Source organism: Pezoporus occidentalis, unplaced genomic scaffold, assembly GCF_034315485.1.
Source record: "Pezoporus occidentalis ecotype Australia unplaced genomic scaffold, CSIRO_AGI_Poc_V1 ctg103, whole genome shotgun sequence".
Classification (NCBI taxonomy): domain Eukaryota; kingdom Metazoa; phylum Chordata; class Aves; order Psittaciformes; family Psittacidae; genus Pezoporus; species Pezoporus occidentalis.
The window spans coordinates 923493-948163 of NW_026912812.1; the positions used below are offsets into that span (position 1 = coordinate 923493).

The 24671-nt window shown below is 36.0% G+C and overlaps 1 protein-coding gene across 2 annotated transcripts in view; it reads left to right on the forward strand.

Annotated features, from left to right (window-relative positions):
* The window catches only part of HDAC9 (histone deacetylase 9), a 387421-nt gene that overhangs the window by 319016 nt on the left and 43734 nt on the right, over positions 1-24671 (forward strand). For both annotated transcript variants that reach the window (XM_062616787.1, XM_062616797.1), the window contains exon 23: positions 11397-11515. In XM_062616787.1, coding sequence (XP_062472771.1) covers positions 11397-11515 — 119 coding nt within the window. The remainder of the gene's footprint in view (positions 1-11396; positions 11516-24671) is intronic.

The window sequence follows — 24671 nt, forward strand, 5'->3', positions numbered from 1 at the left end:
TGGGTGAGTGGAATTGCCTTTCAGCTGTAAAATGTCTGGCACAAATGAAAGGCTTCTTCCATGTGCACCACTGAAAGAGTTATGATTGATCTAGGACCACAAGACTTTCTACATTTCTTTCGCAGATATCAAATAAAAACTATTAGGAGAAATGTTGGCTGTATGAAGTCAGTGAAAGCTGAAAGAAATATTAAATCACATCACACAATATCTGCATTTTTGTGTTTTGTTTCTTGGACTGAGATTTCAAGTGCTCTGTTGTTCACTATTCCTTCCTTGTTAAAAAAAAAAAAAAAAAAGGCAAAAGCAAAACCAGAAAAACCAAACTGTGAAACATTTATGTAGAATTCATGTTATTCTTGAATGCTGTGCTGTTGTGTTCAATAATTTTTCAGAGCTCTTTATTCCCTTTTTTCTTCTCCTTCCAGATGTTCTTAAGAAAAACTTTGTTTCCCTCATTTTAGGTGTGATTGCGAATATATATCCTTTTTTATTTTTATTTAACTTTTATGAAGCTGACACAATATCTTCTGACCATCTTCAGTTTTGTTTCAGATATTGTGTTGATGAAGATTTCTTTGCAATTTTTTATGCTTCATTTATTAAAACTTCCTATTTGTGATATTGATTCCTTTATATTTTAAGTAGTTTCTTAAATGAAAATGCTTCCCTTTGAATTTCAGGTATAAAACTCTATTTTTTTTCATACCACTGAAATGAAAATCAAAATTCTTATTGTCCTTACCATGTCATATTTGGCTTCATGTTTCCCTAAACATTAGTTTTGTCCAGTCCCTTCTTTGACTTCACTCTTTAGGCTACAACTCTCTTGCAGGAGAGCTTTTCATATTTTTGAACAGTTGCCTACCTGATATTGTTCAATACCCTAAACAAGTCTGGTACTTTTCTTTGTGAGTTCAGTACTTCTAGTCACATTCAATTCAGTTAATTTGCAATTGCTGACATCCAATTTTGCCTGCCTTTGGAATCTGTCATTCCCTCTATTTTATTGAGAAAAATGAGTGTAAGGGAAGATAGGGGATAGGATAATATAAAAGAGACAAGATTCCTCCAAACTACCCATAGCCAACACCAGATCACATTTCTAACCAAACAGTAGCTGAAACTGCACCAGAAAAAGCTGTAGTTTCTAACACTATATAGTACCTAGGGATTAGTGCTTTATTGTGAGAGTTCCCCCTGCTCCCATGTATATCTTCTCTCTTTCTCTATGAGAATTTTGCAAGGGGGTGTGGGAATTGCAGAGACTGAAAAGTGCTTTTCTGGGTTACCTTACATTATCTGTAAATAATTCCTGTAACCCCCCACGAAAATTATATTGGTGTGGGTTCCATTAAGTGGCATTCAATTTAGGTAAAGTGAGCAGACTTGATGTTTTTGTACTGTATAATACCTTGTTAGATGAGAGGTGCTGTATTTTTGGCTAGCAGAATGAAGCCCAGCTGGTCTGTTTAAACACATACTGGAGCAATGGGATGGTCTAAAGTGTCCCCAGTTCCAATGACAAAGTTTTATCAAGCATGAGACAAACAGACCTGTATTTGCTAATACAGAACAGCTGGATGCTTTTGCTTCTTGTAGCTTCAAGATCTTCCTCTTGAGATCAGAGACACTTCCTGTTGGTTAATTTGGTTTAGGTGTAAGAAAAGATCTGTATGTTCCTTTTCTACCAGTGCATGTTGTTCCTCAGCAAAAAGCAAGAGGAAGTGACATATGTCTGTTTCTTCCCTTTCAAAGAGTATCTCATAAGAGCTGAAAAGTAAGATTAGCCATATGAACAATTTTCTGAATAGCATTAGTCCAAAGGAATAGTGACAGTAATATATATAATAAAAAAATAGTGGCCATCTAGAAACTTTTCTGTTTAATGACAAGCCAGGAAAGCACATACACAGAGAAGATACTTTTAGAAGCAAATGACCATATGGAAAGAACTACAAGATAAAGAAAGAAAGCATTTACAAAAGAGAATATAGAGAGACCTCTGAAAAAAATTTAAGACAATTTCATGTAATTTGTAGTCACAACCATGTTGATGAATACAGCATGTGAAAAATCATGACCCTGATGAATAATTTAATTTCTAGAAAATGTTTGTTTTCTTTTCATTTAAAAAGAAAAAAAAATATCCCCTTTTAGGCAAAATGAACTTCAGAATTTAACAAATTTTGTGGTGAAAGTATTTTTTCCAGGTGATTTCTATATCTTTTATCCACTCAACCTATTGCTCCCATGAAAAATGCAGTGCCTCCAATTCATCTCCCGAGGCATTTTTTAATAAGATTTAGCCTTCTTCTTCCCACATCTCACTTTTGCAAGAATTGAAAACTATTTTAACTTCTCTAGTAATAACCTCAGTGGTGACATAAGCAGATTATTAACATTGCAAAATGAGCTGTTGTACAATCAATAGCAGTAAATTTTAGGTAGCCTATTTTCTTCGATTACTGCTCTTTGTCAGACTGTACACTATATGCCCAAACTGTAAAGCTTTTTTAAAGATTTTTAATAAAGGAGCAGGGTAACTTTTGGATCTAAAGATAAACTTCATATTCCAGAGTCCTCTTATCTTTTAATGTATTCAGAACACCACCACTTCTTTCTTTACTCCAATTCCACCATTCCTGTGAAGTGTAATAGGTACTATGTTTCCTTTCTTTTACACTGTTCTTTGATTGCTGAATAGTTTTAAAGGTGTCAAGTATTCTAAAGATATACAGAAAGGTAGAATATGCTTCAAAACAATATGCTTTTTTATAGGCCTATGAAATTCTTTAGAGAGGAGACCATGCTATCATTTATTTTGTGAACTCTGTAAATGCAATGTGGGAAGTTTTTAACTCTGTATTTGTGATATTATATCATAAATACAGTACATTTGTCTTCTTAGGAGCAATCTTATTTCTTTCTACATAATAAGATTTACTGGGAGCAGTGAACTGTTTTAGTAGATTATTAGATTATTATGTTAACATTTTAGGCCAAGTCCACTGAATTGTATGATAAAATACTGCTGAAAGAAATTACTTAGTAGAAAGGCAAAACTGTTATTTTGGTGTTGAAAATACTATAGTGGCTTGATAGAAATGTAATTTGTTTTCTAAGCAGCCATGCAAATTTTAAAACACTAAACTTAAAATGCCCTCAAATATGATTATTATATTTATGTAAGAAAGGTTTCTAAAGGTTTAATTTTCTTTCTTTTTTTCCATAAAATACAATAATAACAAGAAATTGGCACTATATTGATTTTTCTGATAGAAACATGTTACACCATGAAAGCTAAATGTATTTTAAATAATATTTAAGGGTAAAATTTGTCAGTGTATATGCATGTGTCAGTACCATTTCCCATACATGTTAGAATGGCTTTGATAGAAAAATAATTGACTTAAAATGGTGGGATTCCATATGTATTGCCTTTTACTTTCTCAATGCTAGTGATACTATTTTAAGTCATGCTGTGTTTTATATTAAGTGCCATCTTTGCAAATTAAACCTCTATTTCCTCCTTCTCATATATCATCTTCATTTGTATAGCTTTGGAAGCCATATCAGTCCTTCAGCTACCAGTTGGAATTTAGTAGATAAGGTTTATTTATGTTGCACAAGATGACATAGTACCAACCAGCCTTATTTAAGAAATAAATAAAAGGTAAGCAGATAGTAAATTTTCATTTCATCATGCCAGTGCTTCCGAAAATAAGATTCTAAAAAGAGGAGCATTTAATAGAAAATGCAGATTTTATTTTTTTTTTACCCAGTCACTTTTCAGGTAAAAGTGTACTGTAAGGAGATGTCCTGCCATTGCATGTGGTATCTTGGCCTATATTTCCATAGAAGGCCTTATCTTTGCATGGACAGCTGAAAGTCTTTGATCCTTGAAAGGTAACCTCTTCTTTCAATGTATAATCATTTAAGAAGTACTTAGACCCATAGCCTTTGAGGAAGCTTATTTAGCCAATCCCTTTACCTAGTACACTGAAATTAGAATTTTACTCAGTTCTGAATGAGGGTGTGAATGTGCATTTTACATGTGTATACGCATTTAGCCACAGTTCTAGAAGTTGGATAATTTTATTTGATTATGTTATTAATATTGAAATGAATTCTGGAAACCACAAAGTAATATTTTTCTCATACTTTTCCAGTTAACTTTTTCTTATTTTGGTTCTTTTTGTATTAGTTCAGAGACTCCAATGGAGGCATTCTGTAGATCAAATGTAGATGAGTCCTTATAATTGAAATGACCTTTTAAAATAGCAATAAAAAATGAAGAATCAGCACATATTGTAGTCAATATTTCTTATGCTTTTTGAGTTCTTAAGATGTTGCAATACCAGCTGTAATAGAATTCAGGAAACTTGCATGACGGATGCCAAAATAATTATTCATTTAAAAAGGAACCCACAAATAATAACCTTAGGCTCTGAAAATGTCCTCAAAAAGAAAAAAAAAAAAACCAACCAACCAACCAAAGCTGTTAGTGCTTGCTAGTGCTTCTAAAACTCTTCATTCAGTGGTGCTCAGATACTCCTACAATTATAACATTTGAAATTACTAACTTGGGTGCATCCATGGAACTCCTTGACCCTATATGTAAATTCCAGTGAAATGGCCATGACTTACAGTAATGAGGATTTTGTTTCAATGCAGTACCTTTTGCCCCTTGAAGAATAAAAGAAAAATATATTTTGTATCTCCAGAAAGCAAATAAGGTAAACACAGAATAAAAGTAAAGACAAGAATATTGACTTTGCTTATAAAAAATAGAGAAGAAGTAAAATTATTAAAAAGATATAAAAAGAAAACCTATAAAGATAAAAGAAAATATCTAAAAATAAAGGCTATAAAGTTTACATAAAAGATGTAATTTAGAAACTGAAAGATAACTTATAAACTAAACAGATAAGATCTGCAGAATTTAGGCATACCTTGGAGGGTAAGCCCAGAACAAAGTTTATGATCAGATTACAGTCAGCAAGGAAGTTTAGGGGAGAGTTCTCAGGTTTGTCCTTGGTGAGTTTAGGATGATAGCAGAATTGGCAAAAAGAAACGTCATGAAGGTGAACAAAAGTTTTAGTGAGAGACACTAGTATAAATTAATACATAGGAAGAATATTTAACCAATAGTTGTACAACCATCCTATGTAGCTCTCTGTGAGATAAACATTACTTGATATTGTGTTACATTAAAACATATGTGCAAACAGCACATAAAAATAATAAATAAGTTCCACATACCTATTGGGCAATTTTTAAAATACTTTCTGATCTATTCATATCAGGGTGCATTCAAGAACATACTCAAATCTGTATAATTTTAAGGTAGGACAACATAGTGATTGGAGCAATATTTAATTTGCAGGATGTGACACTGAGAAACTGTAGGCAGAGCTACAGCCTTTCAAACAGGCTGGATCTTCATTTGGTGGCAACACCCCCACTCTAATAGCATTAATGCATTTTATATACTCTTGCAAAATACAGGTCTGGTATAACTAAATAACATAACTAAATAAATAACAGTGCTTTTATAGTGTTTTCTACTAGTTAAAGTAGTGGACTTAGAGTCTTCTGCATTTGCTTTCGAGGTTTTTCCAGAGGCAACTAAATAATTTATTAAAGTCTTTTACCAGCTTTTAGTTTTAGCTGATTCATCTGTGAAGTGGGTACAAGAAATGCTTGCTTTGGAGGACTATGGAATCAGAAACAGCTATGCTGATTTATACCAGCTGAAGATATGAGCCTTTCCATTTATTAATGTTCTGAGAGTACTTTCAGATCACTGGATGAAAACACTAGAGTATTTTAGGGAAAGAGCAAATAATTTATGTTACTAAGCCATTCCAATATGTAGTTTTAGATCAGCGTGGATTTTTTTCTCTGTTACATAAATTACTGTCCTGGACTGGTATTCCTGCTTGCTTCCTTTCTAAATTACCAACACAGAGAAAGAATCATAGCTATTTGCATCAGTTTAATTTTCTTTGGAGATTTCCAGCTCTGTGTGACGGTACTTGCAGAGTCATTTCTGATTTGGGTACTTCTCTGCAATCTCTTGTGGGAGAGTAAATGTTTGGGAGCATCCTAACCATGTGCTTTAAATGTACAGAAATAGAATGGAAGAATAAAAGGAACAGAGTCCCTTGGTAGACTCTCTTTAATGTCTTGCATCTGATGTTCAGATTGGTGAGGCAGGGAGTATCATATGCCTGATGTTTTTCTCTAGGACTGCACCCAACTGGAAGCCATTCATTGGCTTCCCCACAGAGAGCAGCATACCCAAATGGAACATATTATTTCCTTGGGGAAATCTCCTTAGTGAGACAGAAAGAAATCTTTTCAGCTTCCCAGACACACGCTCTGTTCTCAGTACCACCACACTTAAAGGAAGATGCACGCTGCCTTGAGCTGGAGGACAGAGTTTCATTGTAACTGCAAGGTTTAGCATGGATAAATAATTCCTGTGATCCAGCTGCTCAAGCTTTCAGGCTTTGACATGCTTATTAATAAAAACATGAGAGAAAAGAAACAATCAGGCAGGCAGGATGCCCCTGTAACTTTGCTGTCATTGTTAGGTGAATACAGTATACCAAATATTTATGCTTTTGTAAGATTCAGGATCACAGAAAATAAATATCTCTTTTATCTATTTTGTTTTCTTTGGAGGAGTAAGGAAGAGTGATACTCATAGTGGAAGAATAAAATTCACTTATATTCTGACAAAAATTACTCATTTGTCCGAAAAGGATCCTAGCATTAACTTCTGTTTGCTGATAACCCCTGCAGCCCAACTGGCTTCAAGCAGGTAGCTGATGGCTTGCAGTCCCCAGTCCATATCTGACTGTTGACCTATGGACAAAAGCCAAATCATATTTCTTACTCATGCTGTGGGTAAGACAATAACTGTTCCTACCTATGTCTGAACGCAGGCTGCCTATGCAAGTTTGCAAAGGGCTGCTGATGAGCAGGTTTGACCCTTCGCACCGTAACAAATCCTGCCAGCTACAGCCTGATTTCTGAGCATAGGGTTGGTCTGAGGAATTTGGGATGGCTAACATGAATATCTAGTAGTGTAGGAACAATGATAGTTGTGTGGTGGGTTTTTGTTTTGTTTTGGTTTTTGTTTTGGTTTTTTTAAATAAAAGGCATATTTTCTGTTATGATCTAATTCAGAGGATTCTGTTCTTAGACAATTCAGAAGGTATGTGCTATGGTTATGGAGATCCTGAAGAGTCAGTCAATGGATCATTTCTCTTTCTTACACTTTGCTGTGCCACGCAGAGTGTAGATGAGATGGGAAATGAGCAAGAAGCAGGATCTGATGATTCTATTCTCCCAAGAGACAGTGAAAGGTCAGGAGCTGTCCCTGCCTCTCCAGCAGTTCTCACTCTCCCTCCTGTTTAAGAGGGAGAAGTGAGTTTCACATTGCTTTTGGGTAAAAAAAAAAAAGATGGAATCTAGTGCTTTGTGTAGGCTTTCTTTACAGCTGCAAGCCTCAAAGCATTTTTCTAAAGGCAGTTTTTCAGGGATAATAAGGGCACTGAAGCCTGAGAGATGGCAAATGCCAAAAGGTTTTCTTTATTTCCTGGTGAAATTTAGTCCATATTTTAAAATGTATGTATATGATTCCTCATGGCACTTCATAAGATAAGAAAGTATCACTTCTGTGAAGGAATTTAATATGTGTTTTGTGCCACAAAGGAGTTCCAGCCAAAGCAAGACAAAGGTTAGAGAGGTCTTACCTACATGATGTCCAAAATAAAATGCTGTGATGTTTTCCAGACATTAAGTTGCTCTTCTCTGAGCAGAGACCTAATAGTAGTTACTCAAAGAAGGAGCAACCTTAAATGACTGCTGTCTAATGTAGAAGAAGACTGGATTAGAGATTTAAGAACTAAATGACTATATGGTCTTCTGTGTCAACTTTTTGAAAGACCAAGTAGTATTGGCTGCTGTAACCAGGACTGCAGACACCCTGATATCTTTTAAAGGAGTCAAGCTTGCCATCCTTGTAAACAGATTACATATTCCATAATGTCTGAGAAGCCCTTAGAGTTTCTGTTCAGTATTACATCAAGAACAGTGTAAGATGGATGAGCTCTGGCACTCCAAAGTCCCTCAATATTATGGAGGATGAAAGAGAAATAAACAAAGAAACAGGTCTTATGGTACATAGGTTGCTTCTGATATTTAGTATACAGGGTAGCAGCAGTGAAGTTCTGTCATAATTTGTGAGACAGTAGTCTAGCAAAAGTAGGGTGCTATTCTTCTGGTGAAATATAACAGACATTGTAAAGTTTTAAAAGAAAAAAATCTTTCTTTTGGAAAATCCCTCTTATGTTTTATTTTAGTCATGTAGATTCAGGTAATACTGAAAGCAGTAACAGAACAGCAAGTTCTAAATGCCACCTCTGGTTATTATCCTTATAGCCTTATTCCTTTAGCTGGGATTCCTAAATGTAATTTCAGTAAAGATGACTTGTTGTGGTTTAAGCTCAGTCAGCCACGCAGCCGCTCTCTCACTCCCCCCTTACACTGTATACGCTATTATTTCCTGTTCAGTACTGTTAAAGATGGTGTTAATAGCTATACCTAGTGCTTTGTGTCGAAAGACCTTTCTTTCAGTATTTAATAATTTTACTAACATTATCCAGTGTAGCTGGTGTTTTTCGTGTCAGACATACTTATTTGAAAAAAAATTTTTGAAGAAAGTGACTAAACCATTTTTGCTGCTTCTAAGAATGAAATTAAGGGCCAAATGCATTGTTTTGCCCAAGGTATAAAAAAATGTGCTGACATCTTTATGCTTTGGAGCAAGGTAGTGAAATGTAGTAGAAATGTGGTAGATTTTCCCAATGCTGCAAATTATAAGACTCTTAGAAATCTTATTCTCTGCTAGCCTGGTTTGGTTTGTTACCGCTCAGCAACTTGAATTTCCACAGCTTCTGTCTGCACTGAACACACTCCATCCTGTTACTCCTGAGCATTGTCTGTGTTATACTCCATAGTGCTGCCACTTTGTTTGACATGAAGAAACAAAAAACAGATCCTGACTTGGATTTGAGAAAATGTGAATGGAGAGGAGGAGGGCAAAAGCTCAAGTAGCTGAAGATAGGGAGGGTTCTCTATAGGATCCCTCCTTCTTTCAGTGTATAAGATATATGGTGTTATGAGGGCAGATCAAGGTTGCATATCAGCCACAGTCCTCATCACTAATCAGGATCCTTGCCACATGCATTGCAAATGTGGGGAAGTCTGGGAAATATGTGTTGCTTCAGAAATTGAAGGTACTCTAATTGAGTATCAGAAGGTATGTACATAAGAAAGATAAGGTGGTTGCATGGATCTTTATTCCTGATATTGTTCCCTAACTTTGTGGAGATTAACTTGCAAAAATGTTCAGTCACTATAGTGTCTAGTGTAATTATTCATATACATACTTTGTGTGTTATACATTATGGAACTATAGGAAAAAGGCCTAGAAGAGAAGTAATCTGACCTGCTGCCTCAAGGCCATGTCATGTGCAATCTGTAGCAATCTTGATGGATATTTGCTTTACATTTTATAAAAAAATTCTCAGTCTCCAATTTTATTAAATATTTTATTTGAATGATTGTCCAGCCTTACTCTTAAAAAAGCTTTTTCCAGTGCCTGAGCTGCAGCTTTCCTGATGCAACTACTTCATGTCCTATCCATGGTGGAAATGCAGAGCAGGTTATTTTTTTCCTCTTGCAACCACTTACATATTTACAGACTTTTAGCATGTTTCGTCTCATGTTATTTGAACCAAATAATAATAATAATTCTATTATTTTATTCACTTAGGTCCCATCTTTTAGAATTTTATTCCTTCTTTTTGTTCTCCCAAGTTGGTCTAAGTCCTTCTTTAAGTGCAGTTCTCAATACTGGAATCCATACTTCATAAGAGGCTTACCAATGACATGTAAAAATAAAAAGACTCTTCCACAAATTTTATCACTTGGTCTGCAGACATTCATGGTGCAATTTTAGTGAAATCACCAAAGAAAAAATGAAGTTGCCTAAGTCCTTTTTTCCTTATGTAAAAAGATACTCGTTGAAATGCTGTATGCATTGACAAAGACCTTCTAGTTAGTCTGAATTCTCCTTTTCTCTGACTTGTAAGTCAAAGTAATAGTAGGAACATTTTCCTGTATTAAAATTACCTTTGAACAAAATAAAGATTATAAAACACAGATGAAAAACTAAAGAAAAACCTAAGGAATTTTTAAAACATTATTAATATGCTTGTCTTCCTCCTCCCTCCACCCCCCCCCAACCTTAATCTTTCAACAGAAACATGACTTTTTCAGCATAAGTTGATTAAATAATCAATTAATAAATATTGAACTAAGACAAACAGTATTACATATGTGCAAAATTGATTTTCTGATTTTGACCTGTGTAGACCAATTGGGATTTCCCTGAGTTAATTTGGAACAGAATATTCATTTTCCTATTTGCCTTTTAATAATAGCAATGCCTCTCTGAATTAGCACAGCCATTACAGGCTCAGTGTTTGTCACACTAGTACAAAAACCATCTTGACACCTTCCCTTGGAAAAGCCAGCCTGAAAAAAAGCATCTACAAGTGCAGAATGCAGGGTTTTATTGTCTCTTTCACCACATCTTTAAAGCCTTGAGTTTGGAAAAGAGTGAAAACAAAGCAACAAAACATCCCCATGGAAGTTTGCCAAAGAAGGGGTTAACAAAGTGGAATCTTTGACTGTGAAGGGCTGAATTATCTTTCTGACACCAGCAGGGTTTGCTGTCACTAGTTTGTGGTTGTCACATTCCTGTTATGCTTGACCTTGGAAAGGCTTGACAACATAGTCTGGACTTGATTAAGGGAATTTCATGTTTTTTCTTTGCTAGAGTCACCCCCCACCTCGACAAACATTTAAAAATATTAAGAAAAAAAAAAAGTTTGGAAAGCAAACATTTTCCCAAAAGAAATTTATAGTTCAAATTTACACCAAGTTCACACTAACTGGAGCAGTCCGAGTTTCCACTCAAGCTTTGCGTGCTCTCTGTAAACTATTAGTCACTTCCCTGGAAGAGGCAGCTTTTTTTTATAGGCAGCAGGATAAAACAGGCACAGATGTGTGTGTAACATTAGAGACTTTCACATGTACCTGCATTTGTTTCCCCCTCAGTTGTAGAAAAGTAATAACAGTGACTATAGAAAGAAATTAATTGAAGCCTTGACCTTCATTTGGTTTTGGACAGCTACCACGAAGATTGGTTTAATTAAAAGAAAATATCTTGTGGATTTTTGAGATTGTAGCAATTTATATCATGAAGGTAGAAGTTCTAATTTTTAACAGGTTGGATTTTTTTCACTTTGCAGAACTGTGATTATGCCAGCTGCCAATGAGTTTGATCCAGAGATTGTCCTGGTGTCAGCAGGATTCGATGCTGTGGAAGGCCACGACCCTCCACTGGGAGGGTACAAAGTCACAGCTAAATGTAGGTATCATCATAATGCATATGTTTCTGCATGGGTATTTTTTTCTAGTTAGGAGCCTTATTTTAAGTTCATCTTACATCCATATTTCTATTTTGTGAGATGACACCGATGTCACTGAGGTCACAGACTACCCGTTAAGTTAATACGCAGAGATGTCAGTGGAGCTGTTGGTCTCGTCCAGCACATGGACAGGGTGGAAATGAACATGTTAGCATTTCTGGCTCACTCCTTTCTGTTCCTTTTGGCATTTTCATCTTGGCTTTTTAAACTATTACTTTTCTCACATTCAAACAGCATTTTAGGGGTTTCATGTTTTTCAATAGGCCCCATTTTCCAAATGCTGGAGTAAGTTATTTCACTTTATATATATATTGGAGATTTTAGGCTTTGGAGGCCTAAATCCAATCTCATATTGCTCTTTTGTTATTGTAATCTTTTCAGCTCAATGGCATTAATCCTGAATTACATCAGTGTTCATGAAGGCCAAAGTTTTCTAAAAGACTACTCTGTTGGGTCTCAATGTTTGTGTGTCCATTTCAGTCTTCCAAAATGTGTGCTCATAACAAAGATTTAATATGTTCTGAAAGACATGGCTGTTTGAGATGTCTCATATGTAGCACTCCAAAGTCACTAGCTCTTACAGAATATTGTGCCCCAACTGATTCTGAGCCTGCGATGTCAAGCAAGGCTGGCTAATGTGGTAATGCCCTGTACAGTAATGTGCACTGTAACATCTCCCTATGTAAATTGCTTTCCATGAGGCAACACACAGCTTTTCAGGTTAATGCAGTAGTTGCACTAGAAAGAAGCATAGTAGCCTATATGCATGTTTGAGTATCACTTAGCTGTGTATCATGACTTTTAATAAAACACTCTGCATGAAAAGGCCCCTTGTAAGATGTTTACTAACTGTTTTTTTTCCATAAGTATGCTTCTTGGTCAGAGGCACCTTTCCGTGAGCTTATGTGGTATGGACATGAGCTTCCAACTGATACAAAATAGATATTTTGTTGGAATTCATTGTATAATTATCTGTATTTAGCAGCTGAGAATGCATGTTACCTGTTCCTTAAGCATGTGTGATGATCCAATAAGATGCTTTAGCATACATGATGTTCTAACATAGCAGCTTCAAGAACTTGAGATCTCAATAGCATTCCTATTTTTGTCTCTGACTGAATTTCACCCTGACAGCAAAGAAAAACTTATTGCCATTGTAATCAGTATTAATTTTCAGTCATGAACCAATTAAGTCCTCATAACCTTTTTTAGAAACTGAAATCTTAGTACATTTTTTAATATAGAAGGCTGCACATCTGCAAGTTACAGATGTGTCTGTAAGCAAAAACCAGTGATTTACAGTAGGTGGTTCTTCTTTAAATTAAGAGAAAAGTAGGTGGTTCTTCTTTAAATTAAGAGGAAAGTCAAGATATACTCAGATAATGATCATGAACCTGAGGGATGAATAAAGCTTTTTGTAGAGAGCCAAAGAAATGTATTATTTCCCCAAAACAAAGTTCTCTGCATTCCACCATACCATTTTTAGAACATAGCATACTATATGTGGTATGTAGAAAAATGAACAGCCTATTAAAAAAATTATGTCCAAAGACAAACTTTAATATTTAAGACTAAAAAAAAAAAAATTCATGCAAATTTGTAATATAATTGGTTTCTAATAATTAAAAATTATGCCCCAAATAAGTAAATGCAAAGTAAATTATAATCTGTAAACATTCCTTCTTCATAAATCTGTAGCACTTTATGTACGCTTAATACATAGAATTTTCTGATTTCTATGACCCAATACAAACTTCAGAAATATAACTGGGAAAAGATTGACATCAAAGGAGATAAGATAGTAACCATGCTGTTAAAGAAAGTTAGTGTGACACTAGATTGTTGATAAGGAATCTTTCCTTCAGAGTACAGTCAAAAAGATGAAATTAGAATGTATTAACCGATCAGCATTCCCAAGCCAGAAAGTAAAATCTGTAGGATAAAGGTAACAGACTGGACTAATTACATCCTTGGAGTAACCATATAGCAGTTAAATTACATACACAAAAGATTGTTCTACTAAATCTACGCAGTTTGAGAGATTTTAATTATACCCTACTTTAACAAAGTATTTTAATTTTTTGCTATATTGACATATAACCTGATTTACTAAAGAGTTGTCATTTCTGACTCGTAAAGCAACAAAATAGTTGTATATATTTTTTCAGCTGATTTTTAAATACATGTATCTAATGTGCATGTCAAGACCTCTCACCAGGAGGTGACCCTCAGCTCCTCTAGAAGGCTGTAGGATGGAAGATAGCCTACTAAGATCAGCGATGACAGCAGGGCTAGGAGATGATATATCACTTGCCTAGTTTATCTCTGGTCCTATTAAGTAACAAAATCACTAATGGTCCTTTTCCATTTAAAAGAGAGGTGGTGTTTAAAAATTATTGAAATGGAAATTTGGATCATCCTTTCCTTATTGTACTTTTCAAATTACTTTCCCTAAGTATGCCTTTTTTCTCCGACTGCCTCTGCAATTCATCCTTCTGTTGATACTTTGAGACAAAAAGCTTTCTCTAAACTAAAAATATTTAACTTTTACCTGGCCCCAAACCAGTTTTTGTTCAGTACAATGTAGCCTTTAGAGTGACGTTGCCTAAAACATTTATTACAACCCCAACTTTGAGGATTTCATAGACACATTTTTCCTTGTGTTGGCTCTTCATGCTAATCCTTTCTCTCAATGAAGTGCTACCATTTCAAAAGGTGCTCATATGTACCTAGGTGCACATACGCATCTTGAAACATGCACTCAGCCCGTGTGCATAAACTTTGTGATGGATTCTATATTCTGTTAAGGAGGAGATTGGGCTTCAAAGACTTGAGATGTCTGGTTACATATGGCAGAACTGGTTACATATGAGAGACAGGAAGCTCTCAGCCTTTGCTACCAGAATATCTTACTAAGATATTAAGATATTAAGAATATCTTAGTAAAGATCTGATCTCAGAAAAGGCAAGCTTTATCAAAAACACTGCTTATAAGACCACCTAGCGTAATTAGAAACAATAGGTATACTTTTGACTGCACAACCACTTTGTCCAGAAGAAAGTCTGCCCAAAAAAAGGAGTTATGTCTGAAAAGGAGGTTGTTTTCCAAATATTCCTTTTTTTTTTCTGATAAAGATATTATCTACATTTGCTTGTGTCTTTGTGCTATGATAACTGCACTAAGTTTATCATCAAAAAGCAAAGAAAAGAACGCTAAGCATATAACGTTAAACCTTTCTGGTAGCTCTCTTGTCCCGCTGTCATGTATCATCAGTTGTAGGTGGCAGCTCCTGCTCAGGAGGTTCTCTGCTGGTAGGTTCTGGCTCAGATTGTCAAGGATAATCAAGCTACTTATCTCAAATTTTACTTTCTATGGCCCTTCTCTTTGGACTCAAGCTGAACTTGATTAGCTGAAATAGCAGAATATGTTTTGTGTTGTCAAGTCCATCTTTGTGTCTGTTGCTTTGTTAAACTATTTTCCCAAGCTGTGTGGTGAAGGTGGATGCAGCTCTTTCTTTCATGCAAAACTCTCTTATACAGAGTAACTATTGATGACATTGGGATTGCTCTGTTTAGATTAGGGACTATAAAGGTGCTTCAATTTTACTGTAAACTATAATGAGACGAGGAAAACATGCCCCAGTTCCTAACTGGCCTAATACTTCCATTTGATTACCAGAAACATACTGGGGGGTTTTCAATAAAGTAAGATTAAATATCAACACGTTACATATTATTAAAAAAAAAAACCTTGTATCAAATCCACTTAATGTACTGGACTAGTAAAAATTGTATTGACAATAAAATAAAAGGAAAAATAATGGGGGGAGAAATAAAGGGGATAAAGGAGTTTTATATTTAGAATAGTAAGGAGACACAGATCTACTCTTCCATCTTATCCTGATTGTGCTTAGGTGAAACTACTGAAGATAGAGCTGACATATTCTGTGGTTTATATTTAATTTATACAAATTCTACTAAAACACATTGTATTGGCACACCATTTAAATTTTGAACAGTGAACAGGTTTGAAAACAAGCTGCCACATATGATCATAAATTTGCAAGTGGTTAGGTATTGTAAGAATTCTGGTTTTAAATTTAGCTCTGATAACTGAAGTTCTCCTTGTAACATGACCTTGAGATGAAGTATTTTCTCTTTGTTTCATAGATCAGCCCTTAGAATAGTGCTTGCTTTAGAGTCACTGAGATCACTTTACATTCAAGTAAATATTGTATATAATTGCTCATTAAATGGTGACCATTACATAAAAAGAATAAAGTAAATAGAGAAGTGTCAAGCAAGAACCAAGATTTTTTTCTTTTCACAGTACTTATATTCCTGAAGCACTTCTTAACGGTTTGTAAGGGCCTGATGATTTACTAGAATTTTCCTGTTGTTTTACTCTCTTGTTCCAAAGGTGCTATTTTACACCAGAGTGCAAAATAAGATCAGCAATTAGCAGTAGGAAAAGGTACCACTGCAGGCATTTAAGGAGTAAAATACGTTTTGTCAGTTTATAAACCTCTCTACTGTTATGCCAAACTTGTGATGCAAGGTTAATTCAGGGTCTAGAATATAACTGACTCTAAATAAGCTGATTTGAAACTTTTAAAGTTGTATTATGCTGTGATAAACTCCCTTCAAGTGAGACCAATGAAAAAGTGCTAAAGTAAAAGCTACGGACAGTTTCCCCTCTGGAGGCAAGTCTTATAGGACTTCTCTGTAATAGTGCACAATCTGTTTGATTAATCACAGCATAGGAAACAATTAATACTATAAATATATCAGCCTAAGTGGTAAAAATTAATGTGCAAAAAGAGCTGCTGGCTTACCTGTATCCTGCAGATCTTCCATTGAGGAATACCCTCTCTTGGCTGAAACTAGTACTTCTCAGAAAACAAATAAGAGCAAACAGGTTGAACTTGAGTGCTTGTCCATTTGGTTTCTGCCTTGTCTTTCACATTTCAGTTCCAGCTTAATAATTTTTGATAACAAGATCTCAGAATGTAGCATACAGTGCTATAAAAAGATAAAATGCCTAGCATCTGGGGACAAGCAAATTCAGAAGGAATGTGCACAGTTTTAATAATGAGATGATTAATCACTGAAACAAATGATCTAGCATGGTCTATTTGACATCACTGAAAGGCTTTAAATGAGACTTACAGGTAGATGTTCTACAACATCCTTGCAAATAGGTATGCCATAGCACACTTAGACATCGGAGGCTTCATGCAAAAATAATTTAATGAAATTTGTTTTCAATGGCCAGTGTTTTCTTGAGTCTTCATGATTGTCCTATTGTACTTTGGAATTCTTTTCAGTTTCCCATTGCATGTCACGTATAGTATATGTGTTAAAAACAGGCCAAAGGAAAATGCTAGAACTTTCTACCACTGAATTCAAATGTAGAGCTGATCTGGGTCTAATCCTGGTATGTCAGATATATTTCCAAAAAAAGGTTTCCCATGTGCCAGCCTTACTATTTCTAAAATATTCTATGTGACTGTTCTGACTACTGAAATGCTATATATGGTTCTTGGAATTTTATTGTTTTTTTCCCTGGAAGCACTTTAATTTCTAAAGGAGTCCCCAAATAATGCTGTAACTACGTAATGGACAGTACCTTGGTCTGGCTGTGGGTTGTTTTGGGTAGAGCCATTGTAATGTCTTTGGGGAGGGACTACATTTTGCTGTAATTGTCTGAAAGATTTCCCTGACACTTGACTCAAAAAGAGTGTTTTGACTGGGACTGCTGGGACTAATGTAAGACATAAACGTTAAAGGAAAGCAGGCACAAAGAGTCCATGCAAATTCATAGCTGGCTAAACAGAGTGGTAGTTTTGATTTGTTAGCTCTTTAAACACAATTCAAGTCTCTAAAAATAGTACTGCAGGCTTTTATGATGCCATGTCTAATTTCTTCACAAGCAAGAAAGGAGGCAAGGGCAGTAAAGAAAGGGAGAGATTCAGTAGGATACCTTTTGGTAGCAGAAAGCTGTTAATTCAGTTGCCACAGCTGCCTTCTTGTCTGAATTCTTCTCAGTTCAGAGATCTGATTTTGGTTACCATGATTTTGTTATCTTTGCAATACTGGAGGTGATAAGATGGTTATCCAGAGAAGGATAGATCTTGAGCTTTTGACTCAGAGCTGAAAGCAGTAGAGGTGGGGTGTAGAGACAGGGGAGTCTACTGATTCATATCAGAAATGTTCCTTTTGTTCCTTTTTGTCTCTTGGAAACTACGGGGTACCAAGTGACTGGCAGACAGAAAACATAGCATCAAGACTTCGCTTCCAGTTGTTCACTTTGGAAGGCAAAGGTTGACTTTTCTCTAGGGTGATTTCTTGAATACTAATTGAATGTTTGTTTGGTGCAATACAAAAGGCATCAAAACGGATGACAAGTTCATTGGTGACCTACCCTCAGACATGAGTATTTTCACAGGATTTACTGGGAGAAGGAAAGCATTTTGGTTTCTTTTTCCCCCTAGCTCACAGCAGTGGTTGTCATAACATGTCCTATGGCCTCGTCATGCCCATTGGATTGCCCAGCTTCCCCAGTCAGATTATGCTGCATTTAGTCTTGCATTTGTACTCCTTAAATTTTCTCTTGCACTGCAACCATCATTTGCCAGTGACTCCAGAATCCAGTGCATTATTGACATTTACACTACATTTACATTTATGAATATGAAATGTAGAAAATTACAGAAATCCTGTTATTAACTATTTAGTCCTCTGGAAACTGAGCAGAGATTGACATTCTCTGTGTAAAATTAGTGTCCTGTCTAGGACATAGCATAGTAAAAGGCAAAGATGAAGATGAAAAGATTTCAAATTTCCAGTGTTGGGCTGAGAATTCTTGCTGTCAAGTAAGCATGTGCCAATGGCTTGGACTATAGATTTAAACCAAAAGAAAGAGATCAGTGAACAATTCACCTTATTTACTGAGGCCAGGGAAATCATCATCAGACTTCGGGATACTCATGTCTAATCAAGCATGTTTTTAAAACACACCTGAAGGATTCAGAAATCTTAGCACTGATTTTGTTATTTCCCAGTGTTTTCAATGACTGACTGGTTAACTGGTGTGCCTTCCAGAAAGTGTCTACCAAAGCAGGATGATCAGAAATATTAAAAAATAAGCTCTGATTTGCCCTGCTCTTTCACTTTCACTTAGCCTTTCTTTCTGTAAATCAGCCAGGAGATATTTCCATTTTCCACTCCTGCTCCTGCCTCACAAACAGCAGGTCTGTCTGCTGTCTAGTTAAGTAACTCATACAAGTGAAAAACCACCTGTATACTATGTTCCAGATATACAGTGCTGATCCATCTGCAGAATGCATCAGATGCCAGTTCCTTGATTTAGGGCAGCTCCTGTGAACAGGGCAGAGGATAGATTACAATGGGAAAGGAGGATCTACAGAAACACTAAGAAGTATTTTCCCTTTTCAGTCATCTTCCCTTATCTCTTTGCCTACCTCTTGTTATACTTTTTCTTTCATGCTATAGTAGTGACGTTGTCTAACAACAATAACTGATATGAGGGCTTGAAAAAAAGGTAAAACTGGTGGCATCTTCTCTCAATCTTGAAATTTAAACTTATGAAATCTTTTCCCTTATTGAAACCAAAAGGCTGTCACTAAGTACAAAAAAGTAACGGAAAAAATTTTTTTTTTTTTTTTTTTTTTTGCATAGGCAATATTAAACTTGTCAGATTAGAATTTAAATACAGCAAATTAAATATAATTTTTTAGGGCCATTTGGAAACTGATGGAGCTTGACACAGTGTTCAGCAGCTTACATGTGCCTTTCACAGGATTAGGCCCTGAGAGAAAATTGTTGAAAGACATCTCCAAATGTGGATTTCTCCATAACAAAGTGTCTGATCTTTTATAGCATCGCTGCACTGGGAATTAGGCTTGTCTTTGGGAATTTGTAAAGCCTTTAGTAGAAGAGCATGATTTATGTCTTAGAATTTAACTATTCTCTGTAATAAATAGAAATGTGCCACAAGTATTTACTTGGTTGCGCCATGGGAAAATTTTGAACATATTGTTCACAGCTTCAGAATGCTATAAAAGAAGACATGTAATTTGTAGACCGGACTATCCTTTGTGATTTCTAACCAATAGATTTGAGTAATATCTTTCAAAAGAGACACCAGCCAAAATGTTTACATCTCATTAGGCAAAGAAGAAGGGTGCACACACAGTTTTAATTATGAGCTTAGATGGTTCATTTCTTTGGGCTTCACATCCCTACTACTTAAGGCAGATAGTAAATTTAAGATGTTATCTCTTGCCTGCATAAATAAACAGCCAGTTATGCTTTTTATGGTGGGTAGTTCTCAAACCAACAGGGGATTAGAAGATATTAGCTGGAGTTTGTGGTTCCCTGCTGAACTATCATGGGCTCCATGGATTCCTGTCCTGAATACTTCACAGAGCAAACACCTCTTCTCTGGGGTGATATTCTTACACTGGTCTCTTGGCCATGGACTTCAAAAGCTGATCACAGGGAGGGCTAGAGAGACAATAACCATCAATATAGCAGTCTCTCCTGATAGGTACAGAGAAGGTAAAGGTAAGGCATCTCTGAAGTTTGCTTTTGTGTATTCAGTCCCATGGGGTGATAAGGGGCATCTGGTTTTTTTTGGTCTGCAAACTCATCTTTTTCACACTATCCCAGTGTCAAGTACATTTTAGATCAGAGTGGTATAAGCTCCAGCAATTCTTCACTGATCTGAAGAGATTTTATTGGTATTTTTTGTTTTGATCCCTGGCAATTATCTCACTTATTATTGTGTAGGTTTTTTTTTTTGTTTACCCAACTAAACATAGAAAATACAATTTTAACAATTAAGTTCAAGGTACCATTGGCTAAAATAAAAGAAATTATTAAAATAGGACTTCTAACAGGTATAATATTTGTGGTTAAAGGGAAACGAGTGCTTTCCCATGGGATTAACTCAAAACATCGATTCATGGCAATAGTTTCAAGAAGTCATTTATTATGCAGCACCACACAGGATGCTTGCACCTTAATTAATTGTTCAGATAGAATATCAGTATTACTAATTCTAGAATTTAAAAACTGCTGCTTAGACCTCAAAAATATTGTAAGAGTGATGAAAATATACCCAGATTTCTTTTCGTTGTGGAGCTCCCAAAACACAATTCCTTCCTATTTTAAACTTCTCCCTGTGGCCATATCTTTATCAGCTGATCAGCAGGATTCCATTGCAATCTCCTGATTATAATACCTTTAATGCAAACACTAATACCATGAAATCTGCAGCAAAATGGTGCAAGTTGCCAACACTGGCGCATTTACAACGAAGAAAAAATACCCTACTTTTTTCCCAGCATTTTAATAACCTTTGTTTGTTGTTTTAGAGGTGGTAGTTGTGGGTTTTTTTAAAGTAAATTGTTCTTGCTTATACCAACTAGTTGCCATAAAATTGCTGGAAATGCAAGAATGTAGGTTCTAATCCCACAAGCTCTTACTCACTTTTGTAAGTCCTGTTGAGACTGCATCATCAACCTGATTAATATTTACTAAAATAAGTAACGTTTACAGGGACAGATCTTGCATTGTGAGTGTTACTGTAGTACAAAATCATATGCTAAAAACTCTTCAAAAGTATATTCACATGAGAAAGCTGCTATTTAAATACTGAAGTTTTATAGAATTAACTTGGAAAGAGAAATGAGTAGTTCTACTGTAAAATAAATCCATTTGAAATGTTTTTAATGGCAATTTATTTACTTTGGATTCCTTCATTACTCCCCATCATTGATTGTGTTTCATGTACATTAAAATGGACAAAGGGTCAGATCTTGGAAGGTCTTCCTCTTTGGAAGAAAAAATTAAAATATGTAGATATCCAGAACAAGAAAATATTGCTAGTGAATAAAAATTCAGTTACTTTCTTGTGTCTGTTTATGGTAGATATTAGCATGAATTAAATATTTGTTTCTTTTGATTGATATTCTTATCCATTTCCAATATTTTCCTTTTTATAAAAATGACTGGTCCTCTAGCTGTATGGTGACATGAAACTTCTCAGTATCTGGCATGGTACCCATGTAGGTGCAGTTTGGTTTTGAGGGCTGGTTTCTAAAGCTGTTTTTTGTTTACTTAATGTAAAATGACAATTTAAAAATTAATATATTTTTTACAAATGTTTTATTTTGAAAATTTTCATATTATTGTCTTTTTAAAATTAAAGACAAAAGTCATTATTTTTTTCTGTTAAAAATGTGTAATTTCTACAAAAGCAATGGAAAAAATGGATAATCCTATCTTTATCTTTTTATGTAGAAATAAGGTATTGACTAGTAACAAATAAAATCCAATGGTATGATTCTTTGTATCTATTTTATTTCTAATAAAGAAGTCAGTATCTGTAGTCTCAGATATGACTATTGAAAAGAAATCCTTTATTTTCAAGTGAAAGTTATAGTTCCTTTCAAGGTCTCATCTTTTATGATTCTTATGTTGGAAGAACAGCTTTGCAGTAAACTAAAAGATATGACTGCTCTATGTACTAAAAAAATTACCAGGAATTTCAGGAAATTGTATGTAATTAGCTTTAAAATAGTTGCATATTTATGTTGAACGTTTTAAAGCAACTTAGCCTGCAAGTAAAAATGAAGAAGTGGAACCTAGTATTATTGAAACTTTAGAAGCCAATATAAACAGATTAAGAGTAATTTTTGATTCACCCAAATATTTAAGAAATGTTTCTTCTTAAACCTTCATCAAGCCCTGGGAAAAACAGTAAGGAAAATTTATTGATCAAGTAATAAGATGTTATTTCCAAACTTGTATTTTAGTTAACAAATATGCTACCTCAAAGAAATTATCAAAAAATTTGTGATGCTTATATGACCTTGTGAACAAAACTTTATTCTTCTACTGTTGTCAAGTGCATCGGCTTTAGCTTTGTAAAATATGCATGAAGACAGTGCTATGTTCAAGCCTGGAGAAGAGAAGGCTGCGTGGAGACCTCATAGCAGCCTACTAGTATCTGAAGGGAGGCTATAAGCATGCTGGGGAGGGACTATCATTAGGGACTGTAGTGACAGGACAAGGGGTAACGGGTTAAAACTTAAACAGGGGAAGTTTAGATTGGATATAAGGAAGAAGTCCTTTACTGTAAGGGTGGTGAGGCACTGGAATGGGTTGTCCAGGGAAGCTGTGAATGCTCCATTCCTGGCGGTATTCAAGGCCGGGTTGGTCAGAGGCTTGGGTGACATGGTTTAGTGTAAGGTGTCCCTGCCCATGGCAGGGGCGCTGGAACTAGATGATCTTAAGGTCCTTTCCTACCCTAACTATTCTATGATTCTATGATTCTATGTTCTGAAACATGTAATTTTTTTCTTTTGAACCTTTTTGGGTGTATACATTCCCACACACAGTGCACAGCTCTGGGAATTTCCCAGCATGCCTTTTAAGAAAAAAAAGCAAGGTCACAAAAGTTTAACAGAATTGCTAAGCCAAGGTATTTAAGGGATATGGAAAAAAGTAGTAGATCTGAAACATTTATATCCACCAGGAGTTTCAGTCCTTCCACTACATTGAGAATCACCAGGGGTTTTTTTTCCAAATCACGTTACAATTTTGAAAATTATCTAAATTGGCACTGCGTTTTATAATGTTTTATGTGACTGACAGGGAATAAAGAAGATTACTTTAAAAAGCACTTAAGGGGTCTGTGCAGTTCGAGTGAAACAAAAGACCAAACAGGATGTCTTCGTCCTCTTTGATCTTGTGGCATCACATGGACATGAAGCTACTGGATTCTCTGATTACTTACGTGGTGCTGGACTCCCAGTGGCACTTAATGAACATAAGTATTATGCAGTGCTTTTGAAAAGAATGGGAAATTGAATCAGCCTGACTTAGTACTTGATCACAGGTGTAATAAAGTTGGCAAATGGAGAGAAAATAAAGAGAAGATTAAAAGAGGAGACGGAAAGGAGGAGAGGAGAGGAGAGGAGAGGAGAGGAGAGGAGAGGAGAGGAGAGGAGAGGAGAGGAGAGGAGAGGAGAGGAGAGGAGAGGAGAGGAGAGGAGAGGAGAGGAGAGGAGAGGAGAGGAGAGGAGAGGAGAGAGCATGAAATAAGAATCATAGAATCATAGAATGGTTTGAGTTGGAAGATCATCTACTTCCAATCCCCCTGTTACAGGCAGGGTCACCTCACACTAGACAGTATTATCCAAGGCTCTGTCCCACCTGGCCTTGAACACTGCCAGGGATGGAGCATTTGCCACTTCTTTGGGTAACCCATTCCAGTGCCTCACCACCCTCACAGTAAAGAACTTCTTCCTTATATCTAACCAGAACTTCCCCTGTTCAAGTTTGAACCTGTTACCCTTTGTGCTATCACTACAGTCCCTGATGACGAGTTCCTCTCCAGCATCACTGTAGGCCCCCTTCAGATACTGGAAGGCTGCTATGAGGTCTCCACACAGCCTTCTCTTCTCCAGACTGAACAGCCCCAACTTTCTCAGCCTGTTTTCATACAGGAGGTGCTCCAGCCCCCTGATCATCTTCGTGGCCCTTCTCTGCACTTGTTCCAACAGTTCCATGTCCTGTTTATGTTGAGGACACCAGAACTGCACACAATACTCCAAGTAAGGTCTCACGAGGGCAGAGCAGAGGGACAGGATCACCTCCTTCGACCTGCTGGTCACGCTCCTTTTGATGCAGCCCAGGATACAGTTGGCTTTCTGGGCTGCGAGCACACACTGAAGCCGGCTCACGTTCAGTTTCTCATCGACCACCATCACCAAGTCCTTCTTCTCAGGCTGCTCTGAATCTCTTCTCTGCCCAACCTGTAGCTGTGCTTGGGGTTGCCCTGACGAACTTCATGAGGCTGGCATTGGCCCACCTCTCAAGCATGTCAGGGTCCCTCTGGATGGCATCCCTTCCCTCCAGTGTATAAACTGGACCACATAAGAAGAATGTCTTCCATTCAGACCAAATAAGTATTTTCTTATTACAATCTGCATTTCATGGCTAAAAAAGAAAACAAAGAAAGATGCTGTTAATATACATCCTTTCCACAAAATTTTCAAAAAA